The sequence below is a fragment of the Strix aluco genome, chromosome 9 (assembly GCF_031877795.1).
Source record: "Strix aluco isolate bStrAlu1 chromosome 9, bStrAlu1.hap1, whole genome shotgun sequence".
NCBI lineage: Eukaryota > Metazoa > Chordata > Aves > Strigiformes > Strigidae > Strix > Strix aluco.
This window is the reverse complement of record NC_133939.1, coordinates 30454408-30473710: the sequence shown is the minus strand read 5'-3', so window position 1 is coordinate 30473710 and position 19303 is coordinate 30454408. Positions and strand designations below refer to the sequence as shown.

The 19303-nt window shown below is 44.6% G+C and overlaps 1 protein-coding gene across 1 annotated transcript; it reads right to left on the bottom strand.

Moving 5' to 3' along the window:
• Window positions 1-13620: 13620 nt before the first annotated feature.
• On the bottom strand, window positions 13621-18763 carry STRIT1 (small transmembrane regulator of ion transport 1). The gene is made up of 3 exons (XM_074834620.1): window positions 18711-18763; window positions 14255-14354; window positions 13621-14164 (listed from the first exon to the last, which is right to left on the bottom strand). The coding sequence occupies exons 1-2, from the start codon at window positions 18721-18723 to the stop codon at window positions 14260-14262; spliced, it is 108 nt and encodes a 35-aa protein (XP_074690721.1). The 5' UTR covers window positions 18724-18763; the 3' UTR covers window positions 13621-14164; window positions 14255-14259.
• Window positions 18764-19303: the final 540 nt, after the last annotated feature.

Below are 19303 nucleotides of genomic sequence, written 5' to 3'. Positions count from 1 at the left end.
TACACAATCACTAATAATTGGTGAATAAAATAACAAAAAACCCAAACCATGAGTAAGTCAGTGCAGGTAGATCAGCTGTGATGTCTGTTCGGGCGTGTATCAGGAGGCTTTTCTGACACACCTCGTGTGTCATCTGCCTGCTGGACAGACAGACAACCCAAAGAGTGTTTCTACTGCTGGCGATACAGATCCCTCCTGGCGATTTCCCACAGCAGGCATCCTACACAGTGAAGGGGTTTTTTTCACTCCTGAGCAACCCCCACACACAAAAATAGCTGCATCTTGAGTCACGCCAGCTCCTGGTGGCGCAGGGACGGGGAATGCTTGTATTCCACCGAGGGTACGGTCATTTCTGTCACCGTCACAGTAAGAAAGAAAGCTACCCCTGGGGAAAGTACCCCGCAATGCTCTGGCAGAGCAGCAGCAGGTACTCTAAGGAAACAAAACCCAGACACACTTGACAGCTGGCTTTAGACATGTCATCGAACGCAGCTTTTACATTCATGAACAATAAGACTCTTCCCAAAACCCCCATTTCAACACTGCTCTCCCTCCCATCCATTTTCTTACAGACGATCCAGCTGTAACAACGAGACTGGAAAGAAGCATGTGAAATACAAACTAAATAACACATATGAGCAGAAGAAAGGAAAAGTTCCACTGGTCACTGCTGACTGCACAAAGGGCAGAAAGAGCCTCCTTTCCTTCAGTGGAAGCAAGGGAAGGGACATCTAGAAAACAACCTACAAACACTCCGTGATTTGATATGAGAAAGGTTTAAAGATAAAGGACCTGGGCAACGTTGAAACCGAAACAGTCAAACTGTTTGCAAAAGTCACGTTTATGTGTGTGCATCCAGCTGTATCGCTTCCAAAAACACCCCGAGAGAAAACAAAGAAATCATCTGCAGTACAGATCTGAATGTCAGTGCCTCCCAATGCCAACCCGGGGTGGGGGAGGTACATCACCCACGTCCTCCCACGGATCTAGTCTCCTCCCAAAGCCACTTGGCACATCAGCCAGGGGCGGGGAAGCCTCGTATTAGCATTTCACAGAAAACTCGAGTGTAAAATACAGGTCTTGGAAACCAAACTCTAACCAGTGGCAACTAGGATTTCCTCACTCATGCAAAGGTGAAATTCAGGTGTTCATAACAGAAACACAGCACTAATTATTCAGATGGGAGATATCGGACATTAAACAGTGACAAGCAGAATATACCTTCCATCACAGCGTGCAAACTAATTAGGACCAGCAAGGATTTTCCTTCTAAGAGTGTTAATGTCAGGGAGTATTTATAGACACGCCATGGGAAGGATGTACCAAAGGCCTCAAACTCAACAAACGAGTGAAGGACGCATCACTCAGTGCAGCGTTCTTGTTACTGCTGCTTCAGTTCCGCATTTAAACACTCCAACAGATTTCACAGGAGGAGTTCAAGTTGTGTGCAAATACTTTCTAGCATTCCTGTGAGGTTGGCAGGAGGCACCTGTAAATTCAGTAAATCGCCACATTTACTGCTGAAAGTTATAAAAAACAGTCAACATGGTCTCACTAACAGAACCGCTGTGCTGCTAAAGTGTTTGCATTGTCTGTAAATTTTACCTGCCTTGGCTACACTGCCTAAGAAAATGTGTTTCTGTTTTACTGAAAAGATGTTTAGAATCAAGTTGGCATGAACATCAGAGTTATGAAGAATTTATGACAATATGTAGAAAAAATATTAACTAGTGCTCTATGATGTGTGCATCTGTGTGTGTTTCTTAATGTTCAAAACCAGAGAGTCAAATAAAGTGAAAAAGAGAAAAAAACATCAGTATTACCTCAAGGAATTTCTGGAAGGCAAGGAATTTCCGGAAGAAGAGAGTATTCCATACCTAAAAGCAAGAAAAATACGTTAATACCTGATGAGTATTTAAATTGATCTTGATTTATGGATGAATAGCCATCAGAGAAAAAAAGGGGTGAAACAAAAATATCTTGAGTTAATTATATAAAATCACTGCTGTTCACTCTCATGCTGGCTTTGCAGAGCCATTTCCAGCGTTTGCCTGCCCGCAGGCTGCTGCACGTCCAGCAGGATTTACAGCTGCTGGGCGCGGGGCTGGCGGCGGTCGCCTAAGGAGCGTTAGTCCCTTGCCCCAAAAGCTTGGCCAGGCTGCCGTTGCCAACTCCTGCCCACCCTTCTAAAAACTCTGAAGTGCTGTGGAGAGCATCAGAACGTGGAGGGAAAAGCTGGAGGGAGCATGATCTCTTTCTCCTGACACATTTCACATTTTTTCATTTTGGCTGAAATGCCAGTTCAGTTTTTTGCTTTATCACAGTATTCTTGTTAATGCCAGTGAAATGTACAGAAAAAAAAAAAAAAAACATTTACAAGTATGAAAAAATATTGTTATTTAACAGGTTTCTCTGATCTACTTCAGTGCAAGAAAGACCAGAGTTAAACTCAAAAATAAGTGTAATAAAAAGTGAGACTGGGATACAGCAGGATCCAGTGGGCAAACAGCTGCATTTGTTCATACTTCTGGGAAAGAAAACCCACTTAGTTTTACCTAAAAAAAATATTATTATTATAGTTGTTTATAATACTTATAGTTCCATAAAATCTAAGAGTCAGTTACTAGAGTTCTACAGATGCCTTTTGATTGCTTCAGTTGACTTGACCTTCCATAGCAGCATTGTGACAAAACGTTAGGGACTACATAAAATACTTAAATATCGACATCGGCCAATTAATTGACAGTGCATTAACACAACAGCTACTACCCACACAACCCTCACTAAATAATTCATCCAAGTAATGCTGAGATGCTGTGATTCACAAAGAGCTTTGCTTCTGTTGCTGAGGGGATGGGCCCATGCGCTCGCCACTGCCAGAGGCAGGTCCCCAGGAGCCCGGCCAGGCTGCACCACCCCGAGAGGTGCCGGGCGACCCCCGAGCCACTGGCCAACGCCTGGACTTGGGAGCCCATCGAAAAGCTCCAATGGTGAAGATGCTACCAATAACAACTCTTAGGGACTTTTTCTTCTGGACAAGTGACACCTTAAGTGCTACTTCTTCTTAATCAGGTGCTACTTATTTTCCTACGTATGCTGCATTTACTTCTTTTTTCTTTTTGAACATACCCCTTTTAGATATTGAATTGTAGGCCTTTAAATTAACTCCAAAATATAAAAGACCTGAATTCTCTCAATCTTTTGTAACATCCAGTGGAAAATCACAATACAGCAAGAAATAAAAAAGATGTGGCACATACTGTATCTGGGGGAGCCCTAATGGATTCACATCTTCTGCAACTTTTTACCCAAATGGCTAATGAGTAATAATTGCTCAAGAAAGGATATTCCCCAATATTGTGCTTAATGACAAAGAAAATGGCAGCAGGCTTAAGAGGAAACCTGAAGGGATTCAAGGCCACGTCCTACAGGCTGTGTTGGAACCGAAGCGGAGATACTGTGGCACTCAGCCCGTCCCTCAGTCGCTCGGAGAGGCTGTGAGCTGCACTCCAGCCCCTGCCTGCACCCCAACCAGGGGCAGAACGGGCATGAAGGCAGTACCGCGCAGCTGAAGCCCACCCCGGTACCTGAGTTCCTTTCCTCAAAGAGCACAGCTGCTTAATCGTGGTCAGTAAAGTATTTTGTTCCTTCCAGACTCTAGCACCGCCACATCCTAAACTAGTTCACAGTTTAAGTGAGGATCCGTTCTGATTCAAAGCCTACCACACCCTGGTTAATTCTCACAGGTGTCCTGGTTTAACCAGGATAGGGTTAAGTTTCCCCAGCAGTGGGGGGGGAGCTCTAGCCGGGTTATTCAGATACCAAGTGGATGTCACATCCTGGCAGGTCACATTCTTCCTGGCACAGGAGCGCGGTGCACTCGTGGTTTTGTACATTGTGCTTCTCACTGCTGTATTTGGTAGCTATTTTGCTCTGTTCATTGCTATCGCTATTGCTGTTATTGTTATTGTTGTTGTTGGTTGTGTTGCTATTGCACTGTTGTATTAAACCTTTCCTTATTTCAGTCTTGGGGCTTTGTATTTCACTCCCTTTGTGGGGGAGGGGCAGCGGCCGCGTGGTCTCAGACCCCGTCAGGGGCTAAACCACCACAACTGGGATGGAGCATCTTAACGTTAGTCCTTCACCTTAAAAATCATCCTTCACTCATGGTGAATTCAGATGAAAGCAAGCAGATAACCAAAAAAACCCACAGGACATAGGATGAAAGGTTTGTCAGACACAAATGTCCAGAAATGAAACTACGGCTCCACTGTCATGGAACTGAGATGAACTTTTACCCCACTGCACAGTTCAGCTGCTGACCCAGAGGATGCTCCTGTCTTCCCAGCACAACAGCAACCTCTGCACTGCCCTCCAGGAGAAGCCCAGCACCTCGGAGCTCTTTCCCCCGGATTTATTCAGAGTCCAAATGCCTTGTTCTTCTTTCCCCCTCCTCCAGGACTTCTTACTTTTTAACTCAACACGGGGAAAGTTTTGATGTTCCTGTAACATATCACAGCATTTGTTAATTTTCCTGTGGATATGCCCCAGTGCTTTTCTTACTCAACCAGCTGCTGACAGACTAAGTACAGCATTCATTTTCCTGGCTAAACCATTGAGGAATTCCTAGTCCATAACAAGGCAAAAATCCTTCCAGCTGCTTTGGGATGTGTTCTCACCAAGCAAAGCCCCTCCATACACTAAACATTATTACTTTATATCCACACAGAGATGGACAATTGCATTTCACAGAGACATGCACAGGAGCGCATGTGGGCAACCACTGGTGTTCCACTGAAATCAGTGGGTCGTTTTATTGCTCTGTCACACTTATGGGTCTCACCGACTTTCTAAGAAAGGCAATGAAGAAGACTGCTACAGGAATACAGCCCACTTACAGTGCTACAGTACAAAAGAAGTACAGAAAAAAAAAATTAATAAATTCTGAAGCTGCAATATTCATAGAAGGAGATTAAACTAATTATCTCAAAAGTTATCTGAGAATTAAATCCTCCCACTAACCTCAAAAAAAGTCAAAAAATTTATTTTTTCAGGAGGCACTGGAATAAATTCTCCTCCAGAAGAATCAGTCACACTGCGAGTGAGCATAGCAGAATCTGGAATTACTTTATGTAATACAACCAGCTTTACACTACTGGAGCAACGCTCCACAGAACAGAAAGCCGTCAGTTTAGCAATCAAATGGAAGTAACAACAATGATCATAAAAAAAAAATATACTGGGTTTTGACAGCAGGCAGATTTTTCCCCAATTATTCAGATTCCACATCTTGATGCCTCCTTTGGTCTGCATTAACTCAAGCTCATCTCAGCACATCACACACCGAGATACCAGGACCAAATATGGGAGGAAGTGATTGTAGTGACTCAAGACAGAAAAATAAAGATTTCCTCATAAAATCAGTGTTTAATAGAAGTGAGTCCTGCTGAGCTCAGCCCAGCCTCTCGGAGTCAGCAATGAGCAGAAGGCTGGGTCTGTGCCCTGGAGTCCTACTCACCTCCTCTTTTATGAGATGAGGGCCATTCCCTCGCTCAGCCCCGCCAGCCCCTGCATTGCCTGGGACTTCGCTGTGTGGTGACAAACGTTTCACACCCTTCACACCAAACACAATTACCTCTGGTAAGGGAAATGCTTCCTGTACCCAGGAAAGGAATACTCACACTGACTGCCAAACAACGCAACCCCCTCAGAGCCTTTACAGGTACCATCCAAAACACAGCAGATCTATCATACATTTGGGACAAAATTTCTCCTGCTGAGTTCAGACTTCCCATTCACAGTTTCTGTTTTATGCTGCTCTCCTGGAGACAACAGCACCATTTAGTACGTTCTCCACCATCCACGCAGACCCTCACCTAGCAACTGGATATTACACTAATAGGAACAACAGAAAACAAGAAAATAGTTTGGAATAATCCTTTGTGAGATTACATGCTTAAGGCTACTAGGTAGACCACATTTTCTAAGGCTTCCTTCCTTATATGGGGATTTCACTGATTAAGTTTTAAAATTATCTGAGAAGACTTTGATCTATTTTCACTTGATTGCTACCAAACGGCCCGTATCTATTCCAAGTCTTGTATCTCAACCATGATACACCAGCAGAACACTAAATAAGTATAATTTTGCTATTGTTCTCCTCACTACAACAGCAGACATGCAATAGAGCATCTGCTTTCATTTATTTATAGACAAGCATTGCTATATATATTCACGTTGGAGAAGACACGGTCAAAGATGCAGGTATGGTGCACACAGGAAATCGTGTGATATGGTTTCTGTTGGACCTTAGAAGTCAGAATTTGATCCAGAGTTGAACCAGGTCCCGAGGAAGATGCTCCTCCTGCACAGATCACCTTCTGGTAGTTACACACTGCATCAAAAACAGGTTTGTCAATTATATCCTTCATCCAGAATTGTTTAGATATTCTGGTACTGTGTAAGTTAGAGCCTTGACTGACATTGGCAACTTGATTTAGTATTTTACAAGAAGCTAATGTAGAAGCAAAGACAGTTGTCCTGCTGTCTTGAGACCTCCTACACTAGACTGGACTTTCTTACGGACTGGGCTTCATGCCCACATGAATTACGTGCCTGTAGCCCAGCTACGAGGTGATGAAGTGAGGCAAAGTCATTAATCACCATGATGAGGTACGGTAACCTAGACAAAATGGATGGCAGAAATCATAACTCACAACTGCTGTTAGGGAAGAGCTTGTGTCAGTGAGGAAGCCAGCAGCAACTCCCAGGCTCTTCCCTAAACAAACCAGTTGTCTGATGCATCTTCAACCAGATGCAACTACAGAAGGCTACAGATGCACCAAAATGTTTTCACCTGTTTACAAGAAACACTTCCTGCCTTTGTTGAGGACAGCTTTCAGGACTGGATGCAGTAGAACGGTCTTTGTCAGCCCCACGTTCCTAATTGTAGTTAACTGTTGTTCTGCAGGAGGGATCTCATCCAAGTACTGGGCTTCTCTGGTGACCTTCTCCCTTCATCACCCAGAATAAGATTCTTATACAGAGCCCTAGTAGGTACCATCATTAAATCAATAAGCTATTAAATCAGTTTTAGATAGTTCAGCTTGAGGAACATAGTATTGGTAACTGTTCATCCGGTTAAGGCTATCTCCAATGACCACAGATATCTTGATATACAAGGGGTTACAATCATTAATTAAATCATCCAACTTTATAAGTAAAAGAGAAAAGGCTATCACAGGTGTGAACCCTCTTTGCCCTCCAGCCTGTCATTACACCTCAACTCCCAGCACTGGCACTGAAACAGCCGCTGGCTGCACGCCCTTGCCTAGCACCAGGCTCTGGAGGCTGCGATCTGGGGGGCCTCGTGGCACTGCTGCAGTAAAAATATTAAATGCTGATGCATTTTAATCAACATGCTGTCACTGCAAAGAGGCACAAGCTGATCTCTCTGCGAATGACTGAGGAGCCATAACCCTCTTTCTAGACAAAGGGAACAGAGCGAGTACCTTGGAGAGATGGTTGGAGATGCAGAGTGGGTTGGCCCCACCCTGGCCCTCATAGGGGCCCTTCATCCTGCTTGCTCACTGCACCCAGCTCCTGCATGAACGTCAAGAGCAAGAGACCGCTGTGAAGTCTGACCTACTGATGACTACCCGCAGTATGAAGCACCCAGTTTGGGCTCTGCCCACTAAACACCCAGTCTGGGCTCTGTCCTCTAAACACCCAGTTTGAGCTATCCCCACTCAACACCAGTCTGGGCTATGCCCATGCAGCTGCACACAGAGGCCAGCCCCTCTGCCCAGGATCAGAGCCAGGATGGATGGATTCCTCTCCAGCTCCTACAGCTGGTGAAGCACAATAACATCCTGCACATCAATTGACCTAAACAGGCCACTGATTCCCCAGGGGCAGTTTAAATGTCAGTAAACAAAAACTGCCACAAACAAAATGCAATCTTGCTTCATTAGTTGGAGTATTTGCTTTGAACAGAAACAAGCCTCGCACGACAAGGGAAAAACTTAAGAGTATTCTCACACAGGAACCAATAATCTCTGCAGCTTTATACAAGAAAAGTAGTTTTAAAAGCAAATGTAATTAATCATGTGCTACTAAGCCTGGTAAAGGAACACGGCTGCAAAGCCTCTGCTGCACTGTCAAATGGGAGCCAGGAATGGGCCTGCAGACTTCGGCAGGATCGGAGTTAGGCCTGGATTTCTACACACAGGAAGAAATACCATTACTGTTGTACTTGGAGGTATTTCAGTTTCGTGCCCCACTCCTGCTGCAGACAGGGTTAAGGACCCAGCTGCATTCAGCTTTTACACAAAACAGTGTCGCTCTTACCTGTGGCAGGCCCGTCTCTGCTGCAGTTAAAGGCAAAACCAGGCCTTGGGTGGCCTGAGCCAGCACACCAGGGGCCCGTGGTGGGTTCAGGGCTGAGGCCTACGCCAGGCCTTGCTGAAACGCATCCCAGAGGCAGCTTTAAGGCAAAGATGGGTGGGTGCCTGCCCCAGAGCAAGGTGCTGCAGCTGCATCCCAGGCTGCTCCTGCAGCACTGACCCCCACCTCGGCCCTGCCACCGGCCCTTCCCCAGCCAGCCCTGCTTGCACCTGGGGCCACAGGACTACCCCACCAGGCTCCAGCCCCTTCCAGAAGGTTCTGCCTCATCTCCAGGCTGTCTCCCTGGGGGGCAGGGAGGGCAGGCAGCCGTCCCCTCATTCAGCAGTGCAGAGGGACGCTGGTCCCAGTGTGCGCACACCCAGGAAGCCCCCCCAGATCCTGGAGGGGGACAGCCATATTGGACAGGAGCAGGCAGGGCTGCCTCTGCCTTTTCCACTTTCACCAAGAGAAGATGAAGAGCAAGGAGCATCCTCCATTAACACTGCTGGGGAAAGGGGTCCTGTCTTTACTCAGGGGGTTAGGCCAGGGCCCACAGTTACTGACACACTTCAACCCAGCTAAGCTGGGCCTAGAGCAAGCAGTTGTAGAAGCAAGTTGCTGATATGGAGCAGGTTGGTGGGCTGGTGTTAGCCCCCAGGGCAGAAGGGACACAAGAGATGGCCAAACTGCCCTGGAGCCACTGTCTTTGGTTTAGCGAGCAGGAAGGTAGTCTTAAGTTAAATTCTGGTCTACAGGCAGGCTGTCTCACAACGGCTCCACTCTGTACACAGTGGAGAAGAACACAGTTACGCTCTTGTGTATATTAATATCCTTAAACTGGATTACAAACATTAAAAGAATATAAACAAGAGACTGGAACAGTTACCAGGAAGCCACATGCAGCATCCCGGGACAGATGGACAGAGACTCATCCCTAATCGACTCATTCAGTGGGTAAGAGGGAAAGCCAAGCAGAGGCCATGGTGCAAACTTGGCAACCATTCTCTGGAGCAACAGGAACCCAAATGTTCCCACTTAGCTTTTGTAAATAAAAAGATGAATAATAAATTAATGAGTAAAAATCATCTTAGATCACAGAAAACATCATCCTATTTGGAAGGAAACGATAGAAATGAAAAAGGGGACCACCCTAAATGTGGGCAAGCCACCTTTGCTCATGGTGAACTGGCTCTCAGGTGATGCACTACAGCTCCTTAGACCTCAGTGGCATTATACTGTAAGGAAGCAGAGTCCTCTCCAGCACCACAACAAGGCAAATGTTCTATGTACTGGCACAGAGACAAAAAAACGGAAGCTATCACCACACTGTAATAGCAATGCACCCCAATTTTGGAAGAAATCTGAATGTGTATGTTTTCTTCTCCTCCTAAATCACTAGCATCTCTCCATTTGAGAGAAAAAACTTAGCACCCAGACACGCATTTTATTTTTCAAGAAGAAAAAACACCAAACCTTTTGTTACCCAATACACCGCTGCAAGCTTCAGCAGTGAGTGCATTGTAGTGTCATTGTGAAGACACCTGAGTGGTTGTCCTGAAGGTGGTTGCAAAAGGCCACTTTGCAGAGTGGTCAGTGGACTTTAAACAGTATGTGGGATGCCTTTTTCTTGGAATAATCCTCTTTTCATTACTCTACAGAACTGGCAGGAACTTCTTTTCCTCAGTATATAGCAAGTCAGCTTAACAATATTGAAGCCAAGGTAGAAAGTTATTTTGTTTTGCTCTGCCAAATCAGATTTTTTCTGCTCTCAAAAATCAGGTGAAGCCAAAACACATTGCCATGTTTATATTTTAGCTCTGTAACATTTTCATTTGAAACATTTGATTTCAAATGTTGTTCACACCTGAAAAAGCCACTTGGGTCAGCTGGACCTTTCAGAACTCTCTTCCTGAGAGGTGGCTGTGGGAGAGCTGCTGCTGGCTCAATGCAAACCAGACACCGCTGACAGGCTGTGCGGGGGAAGAAACTCCTCATTTGCTTTGTCCGCTCGCAAAAGGAAGAACGAGCTCGCAAGGCAAGACAGGCTGGGACTTCGTATAATGGCAAACAATTTCTCAGCACAGGGTTTTCTGGGAGATTTTAAAAAAAACACTAGAGAACTGAACTAACATGTGCACCTACCTCTGTCTTCAGGGAGCCTCCCTGGTGTCTAGAGTTCGGACAGTCAGAGCTAGTATCAGTCTGGATGGTCTCACTCTTGGAAAATGAGGCATTGGTCCTTGAAATGAGATAATGAGGGAACTGCTTGAAGCATGTGCTTAAACTGGCCTCTTCGCTTACATAGTCTACGTGTACAGGTGAGTTAGAGTGGATGTTCTCATCTGGAAGTGACTAGAAAGCAGTGGGTGATGCTGGAGGTCCTCGCATGGAAGCAGCAGCTGCTGCAGAGATCGGGAATCTCCAGCTCTCCAAGAGACTGCATGGTTTATCCCCTCTCTTTCAGGACATTTGATGAAACAGGATTGCCCCTTTGCCTTCTGCTCATCCACAGGCAAAGTAACTTGGTGTTAAGACAATTCCCAAAACTGAACATCACGCTTCAGTGCTTCTGCTAATAGCTGCTGGAATTGCAAAGGAATTTTCATGGTTGCACTACAGTCAAATATATTTCTTTTTTGTTTGCATTCCTAAAGGAACAGATACTGACCACAGATGGAGACAGGATGTCTGATGGATGTGCCTTCCTCATGTTCTCACAATTATACAAATTGCATGAGCAGGAGTGAAAAAAATAGTTTCTTTCTCTAACCCCATCAAGGGTCATAAAGATTTTTTTCACATTCCCTTAAACATACATCTTGCTAGGATCTTCAAGGCACTCCTACCACAATCAGTTCTCTATTTTAATTGGGGATTGAATTATTAATGATTTAGTCTTCTGAGAACCAAAATTTTTTAGTATAAAAATCTTCAAGCTCCAAAGCTCAAAGCTGTCTGTGAAATTGCAGTGGCTCAGATTACTTCATGATTGTTTCTGATTTAAATGACCAGGTTCACTGGAAGGTCTCAATGCACATTTATCTAGCAGATGAATATAATTATCTCCAATTATAATTAAAAAAGGCAAAACTCTTAGTACAAGATAATCAGGAGGCCACAGTGAGTCTGAGCCACAATTGTAGACACGCTATGCTGTACAACAGGCCTCCCAACAGTAAATAAGTCTGATGTTTTCTTTTTGAAGGACATAAATGTTTCTGTTTCATAACAATAGATTCCAAGAAATTTTACCCATAATAAGGCTAAAAATACTTCCCTGGGTCTCATAAGAAATTAACTCTTGCCCATTTCTAAAAAGTTTGAAGTTCCTTAGCTGGTAGCAGCTATTTGAAAGGTTTGATATTCAGTGATGTGTCATGTAAGGCCACGTTTCTAAAGGAAGGTGTAAAGAGTTCCACACCAAGGCTGACTCTGGCAACTCTACAGTACCTTCAGCTGGTGGCAAGGCAAACAGTTCACTAGATGTTTTGGGATGTCACGCAACACCTACCAGCACCTGTGTGGTACAGCCTCTCTCACCTAAAGGCCTCTGCTCCTCCCAGCCTCTGCCCTCGTTGGATCAGTCAGTCTGAACCGCCTCGGTAGCTGCACGTGAGCAGGCTGACAGTAAAGCATGAAACCCAGGAAATTCAGAGGATCTGTCCCTTCGATCAAACTAAAGAAATGGTTCTCTCATGCCTCTTCCTCCTTTTAATGACTCAGGAAACACCCAGGAGGTTTTAAGGAGGTATGAAGGTAAAGCATTAAGTATGTGATGGAAGGCTCAGCCCTTTCTGCTACACAGCCCACAGCTGGACGGTGATGACCGACACGTGATGGATTCATTTGAGCCGCAGCCTCCGCGCTCAGTCCCGCTGCTCTAGTAGCACGGCTGCCTCTCCTCCCACAGCTTTACCCACACACCTTGCGCGTGATCTGCAGCTCACTTCCTATTCTACATCATACAGACCCTTCCTGATGCCGCAACCAGTATTAAAATGTTCTCCTTGTACGCCAAAAAGCCGAACGTTGGAAGCAGTACTTGCCATCAGTCGTTTCTGGCTCTTCTCTGCAAACAGTCCCAGAGAATTTCAGAGTCATGGAGGCTCGTGGATGAAGAGATGTCAGATAGTTGCCCTCAGGCACCAAGGCAGGATCACCTGTACTCCTGCAGCATGCCTGAGGGATGTTTGTCCATCTGTTCACAAAGGCCTCCAGTAATCAACAATATTGATTCTTATGCCTAAAAATTTCTTCCAGTATTTCTGTGCCTTTACCACAAGGACAGTCTGAATCTTTCTTGCTAGCTCTTCATCACTTCTCGCCCCGTGTATCACCGAGACTATTCCCTTCCTCTTTCAAAAAGTTGATATATTTAAGACTGACATTTTCTTCAGTCTGCTCTTTTCTAGGCTGAACCACTCCGGTGTGCTCATCTTCTCGCTGGTTAGATGTTAGAAACCTCAGTTCCCTCTTGCTGCTCTCCCCTGAGCTCCTTCCCATCAGCCCACAGCTGGTTCCTCTGGTGCCAGGCTGGGGGCCCTGCCTGGTGCTGGGAGAGCAGGGGGTCATTTCATGCATCTCGGGCCATTTTTCTGGTGTCTGTCCCAGGACAACATCTTGCTTTTCACACCAACATTATGACACTACCGACCTGAATGCACGTTGTGATACAAGGCAGTTCCCAAGCTCTTTTCTGAAAATTGCTATCCAGCCAGCAGTTCCCTGTCCCGTATCTGGGCTTTTTAACAGTTCCTGTGAGGTGTAGAAATTGAATTTTCACCTATTGCATTGTGGTTTTTTTCATTTTGAATTCTAGCTTTGTTCTCCTGTCTCCCGGGATGGCGCTTTGTGCGGCGCCAGCAGCGGGGGGCTGCCGGCGTGCCAGAAAACAGGGCTGGAACTCCACACGGTCTCGATCCAGTTCAGTGCCCACCGGGTCCAGCAGCATTTCATTTGACAAGAACTGGATTGGTTGCCAACGGAAAAATACAAAATTGGGCCACAAACATCATGTAAACAGAAGAGACCAGCAGTTAATTTGGTATTTATCTACATACTATTAAATAAAAACCAAATGTTTTAGAATTTAGAAAGTCTAAGACATACATTTTAAGATGCATTGCTTCCAGGTCACTTTCCCTGCCTACCTTTAATTTTCTAAAGAATTTTTTTGATTTATGTATTAGTATGTTTGTATGACTGTTTGCTTTTTTGAAAGATGAAGTTAATGTAGGTTCAGAAAATTTATTTAGACACTAACGCTTCAGATCTTGGGGCAGGGAGAGTGTACCACCACAATATTTTACATTTAATAATTTATTTTTTACTAAAAAAAAACTTTAAAAAAAGTCTTAACTCAAAACTTTCCAAGATATATTGAGATACTTCTTCCCCATCTCCCCACATCTCACAACCGAGCTTAACTCACTTTTTTGTCCACCACTGCATCACTAACTCTGGGAATACTGTTTCCAAAACTGCTTAAATTCAAGCTGGCGACAACAAAGTAGGCTGCAGAACAGGCAGGTATCTGACCTGCCACTGGACTCCAGGAACTACTCGCTCAATTACAAACCATTTAAAAACTGGGAAATTGGTTTGATGATTCTTCTTAATGCTCTAATCAGCATTTCAAACCTTTGTTGTGGATAAAAAGCATACACCATGTTTGCAGTGTTGATATTAAAATAACTCATTTTATACATATTGTATTCATTAGAAATTTCAATTTAACTTCCAGGTTCTTCTACTCAACATAACTGTAAATTCTTCTGTCCTGTAAAATGAAGAAAATTACATTTTAAGAGGCGTGCAGTGCAAACCAAGGAAAGCACAGATAGTGTATGACACTGTACAAGTCACTTACTTCTATCAAGAGAAGACAATGTAAACCATTAGTGCACAACCCACGATCCAGCCAACTGCGAGGAGGATAGGTACAACGAGACGTGAAAGTGGGACTTGGGCTGAAAGAGAAAAGATGGGCTTTTTCACAAAGGCCACGTTGCTTTGATGCTGAGTTGACTAAAATGAAACACACCAAACCCACCATTATCACAGAGCAAAGAGATACCTGTGAGCTTGGGCCACATTATCTACGATTGCTATTTTTAACACGGAGTCACCATACCTTGGCAGGGCTTCTAATGAGAATACGTAGCCAAAGCCCAAAGCAATTTCCACGCTACGGTCTCTGCAATCAGATAGGTACAAGGCTTAGCACTTCCAAAAGCAGCAGGGAACAGGGAGGAGACAAGCACGGTTCTGTCCTCAGGCTCCAGAGGTCAGCAGGGGAACATCTGCACTGGACTTTACAGATATCTGACCCGGCAAATTCCAGGTTCGATCCCTGACATGACAGCACCTTCTACAAGTCTCACGAGGTTGGCAACAGCAGATCAAAACCGCAGTGATTATTTAAGATGGCACCCATTTAAGATCAGTGTGCCGGGGGCCGCAATGCAGGGATGCTGTACGAGTTCCCACAGCCCAGAGGGATCTTTGCCAGCGGCGAGTGTCAGGGATTCAGAGCTCATCTCTGTGCTTTCCGTGCACGGGGCACGACTCTGCCCTCTCCTACCCTGCCGCTACAGCGATAGGGGATAGCTAAGGTTGCTGTCATTATCCACTGCAAGGGTGTCCCCCACTTTCAAGTAAGAAAATAACATAAGAGTTTCCAGTGTGAATGTACCACCTGCCTGGCTGAGTCGGGGCAGGCACAAACGCGCGATGTCTTGCCTGTATTGCCCACTGGTACCAGAACAAGCTAAAAATGACTTGGAGACGTGTCGTCCAATGCAGGAGCATGCAGAAAGCAGGACTAGCACTCTATATAAATATGTGTCTGTACAGCATAAGAATTTCAAAGACCCTCCTATCAGTTTCCTGCAAATAGCAGAAGCTCACCAGAAAGCAGCGTATCAACCTTTGAGATCATATTACTTACCAATATATTACAACATTTTAAAGTACATCTTTATGCAGTTAAAAGATTTCCAGGTTTTTGAAGGGATTAATAAATAATGAAAACTATTCACAACACCTTGCACAGTTTAGATCAAGCAGACAGACTTTGGGGGGATGCTCAATAATTTAAGGTTTTTCACATTCCTCTTTAAAGCTATGCACAACACAAACATGTCTCACTGTGATACTGCATGGTGTTTCTACCAGAGGGAAAAAGAGGATGTAGAGATAGAAAATATGCATGTGCTGCCATAAAAATATAAAACAGATAAGCAATCATGCAGCAAAAAGACAAAATCCTGCTCTGAAACTGGTGTCCTTTTGCCACAGGGGAGTTCCTTACCTGTTTCATTTAAAGACTCTTATTCCTTTGACACTTTGTAAGGCAAAGCTACTGCTGTTGGGAATCATTTCTCTTTACTTGCCATTTTTACTAAAGGTCCTATTACAAATAAAGGGCTGGATCCTGCTGGGGCACGTGGAAGAGTTCTGACAGAGCTGAGTGGCCGTTGTGCCTGCTGAATCTGATGTTTTGGTGTCTGAGATCTAGTTTAAATGCAGTCAGAGTGGAGAGGCAGGCACGGCCCAGGGGGTCAGCAGGAACGCTCTGCCCAGCATTTGTCATGAGGCAGCAAGCAGCTGGCTCCGAGGGATAGAGTTTCTTGGGAGCACTTGTGTTTCATAGTTTAAGAACAGAAATGACCGTGAGATCATTTGCTCTGATCTCCTCTATGTCACAGTATAGATACTCCAAACCTTGAGTTAGAGCAAAGAAACTGCTTGGAAGACACTATTTTATGCCCTGAGCAGGAGAGGCTGAGGTGTGAGATACAAGGCTCAGCCGGGTGAGATGTCTGAGCAGGTAAGCCCTTCCTAAGGCCTCAGAAGAAGGTGTCCCAATATTTGGTCCGAGGGAAAAACTATCCCAAGTCTACACCTGAGAATCGGTGTCACCCTTGCCAAGGAGCAACTGCATCGTCCGCTTCCCAGCGTGAGGGGGAGATGGGCTGGGGAGGGACTAGCAGGGAGGAACAGAATACTTGTAAGCAACTCTGCTTTGGAAAGAAAGAAAATCTTTACTGACACCTGCAGGTAACCAGATAAAACCCTAAAACATGAGGTTTCATTGTAACCACCACTTAAATGACTGCACATGAAAGCAGAATACTGAGGGAAATGGGGGTTATTGTAGTCACAAGTATTGCTTTCAAACAGAGCAAGGAAACAAACCCTGGCTTCTGGGGTTTGAGCCAGAGCCTGCTGGAATAAAAAGGCCAATTCTGGATGGCAGCAAGAATAAATAAAGGAATCTTACTGTGACCTGTGTATGTAAGCTGGCGTTCTAGCTACAAATTACTTTCTTCTTCCCCTATTATAGTAATTTTTCTCTACTTCAAACATAACTTTATCTCAAAATAAACAGAGAGAGGCTGCTCAGAGCAGCAAATGCCCAGCACTTTTGCTGTGCTACAGCAGGGTTCCTCTGTGCATGATAAACAGTGATAAAAGGAAGCTTTGCACTTCTGCAGGTCAGAAGCCCTGGGAATTGCCCACCACAGGATGCCCAAGTACCACAGCGAAGCCACGAATCCCTCAACTACAGGATACAGCAGCACAGGCTTCCAAGCTAAATACAGCCCAAATACACTGATAAGCTTCATCTGATCACTATAGTCTTTTTTTCTGGGGTTTACCTCTTATATCCAGAACCATAAAAGCTGGCTTGGTTTTGCTGTCTACAGTTGGTCAAAACTCCTACCAGTCACCATGAGAAAAATGATGCCTGTGGTCTCACTGAGCTGCCTACACCCCTGAAATGTCTGGGCCCAACTGCACTGACAAGGGCACCCCAAGATACCAGGTGGAAAAACGCCCACTTATTTTAAGCAGGCAGAGGCTTGGCAGGGAAAGAAGGGAATGTTTCCCTGCCCCAGCCTGTCAAGCTCAAACTTGCAGTCTTACGTTCCCTACTCTAAAACACCTTGGAATTTCACAGAAGCTTTCTTTGAATTTTATCTCATATATGCTACACATGCACACACACAACTAAATTGCTAACCTGTCACTGGGATGCCAGTTTGACCACCACACTGGTCAGTCAGACTAGGAGGGCACGTGTGGGCTTGCCCAGAGAATGCGGCTCCCAGCTGCCAGCCCCAACAGGCAAGTTATTCCGAGTTCCTGACATGCTGCCAGTAGAGGCTGTGTCACTCCAAAATCTAACTGAACCCCAGAACCGATGCGGACAGGCTGTTGTGTGGATGGCATTTGCCAGCTTCATCTTTAAAAACCATGTGAACTCTGCAGTTATTCGTTTCAGTGAGGCTGCCCCACCATTTCTCATGGGGGGGCCGGGCTGGAGGCAGGGGTGGGCAGCAGGCAGGGCAGGCTGCCTGACACTGCGCTCCCGCTGCCACCCCCGGGCTGGGGCTGGGGCCAGCTGTGTCAGTATGGCCACATTGTCTTTTTTTTTAAAAAAACCCTAACAAAACACAAATAACAATACATATCCTACCAATGCAAAATATGGTTAAGTACTAATTCCTGGGGGAATACCAGTATCAGTATCATTTCTGTGGATATCAATGAAAACTGTAAGAAACAGCACTCAGTATCCTGTTGTATCTGAGCTTAGCAGAATTCTACTATCTTAGATATCAGTGCTAATGGTGCAAAAAAAGGGAAATAGAAGTCTTTAAGAAACTTTTACTATAGCTATGAAGATGTATAAAAAAGTTCCTTTTACAAGGAAAAGTACTCCCTGAGTAACTGTGTACACAGCTAACACCATATTTAAACTTATAGTCGCTTCACCATCCCAACCTATTGCAGTGAAGTAAATAGAAAATGACAATGAATATAAAATGCTTTTTATAAAATGCCTTTTCTCCTTGGAGAAAGTAGAAATGTACTCATAATGAAAAGGTCGTTATTAAAATTTTATTTTGCTCTGCCACTTGGGTATTGTGGTGTTAAAATCTAAATTATTGTATGTTCACCTAGTATTACACTCAGATTTCAGCTGTGCAGACAGTGTATTTAAAACACTGTCAAACACAACTCATTTTACACAGTTCCATTTAATTATGTTAGTCAACTTAGCATTACAACTACAAAAAAACCTAAAGAAAACAAAACTGGTAGTATTCAGAAATCTGGGAGGAACCCCAAGCTACTTTAAACTCATTGCTGTTACTAGAATTAACTTTTAAACTGATCACACTTTCTTACTGAAAAGTAAAATACATAGCGTATCATACAAGAACAAAAATAGCTGAGTATTTTCACATTACGCTGCTCAGATTTATGAATTTTAAGAATACACTGCTACATTCACATTTAACTGTGCGTCTTACCTGGTTCTGCCATCCCCCCCTCTGCTAGTTTTATTGGCAAGTTTTAAGGTTTGCCTCTGCGCTTGTTCTTGTGCGCCTTTAAATAGAGCAATATTTGGAACATGCTGCAGCTGCCTGGCGGACTGATGCCAGTTTTTGGCTATATGCATTCAATTGTCTAAAAAGGCAGGAGTTCAAGGGATTCAAGGTTACCTCTTCCTATTCCTGCAACTGCACATGTTTCAGAGAAAACTGAATACAGAGGGATCATTTTTCAATGAGGGAGAGAAACAAGGGTGAAAACAGCTTTATGGTCTGTTTACAGCCATGAAACCTGCATGGTAAGCTCCTGTAATATTTATGTGCATCCACATATTTAGAGCATACAGGGATGCAGTTCATTCTCATCTCCCATGTCTTCTCTCAGCCCTCTCCTACCAAAAAACCAAGCCAAGTCCTGTTCAGTAATACTTGTAGATGTATTTCTGTAGTTATTACTTACTCGCCAAGCACCACCAGGTACCTTGCACTCCACAAAGCACAGAGGTACGTTTAGCATCTTCCCACTCAAAGGTTACAGTGTGCAGTCACAGGTTTTCACTACTCAAGTGGGT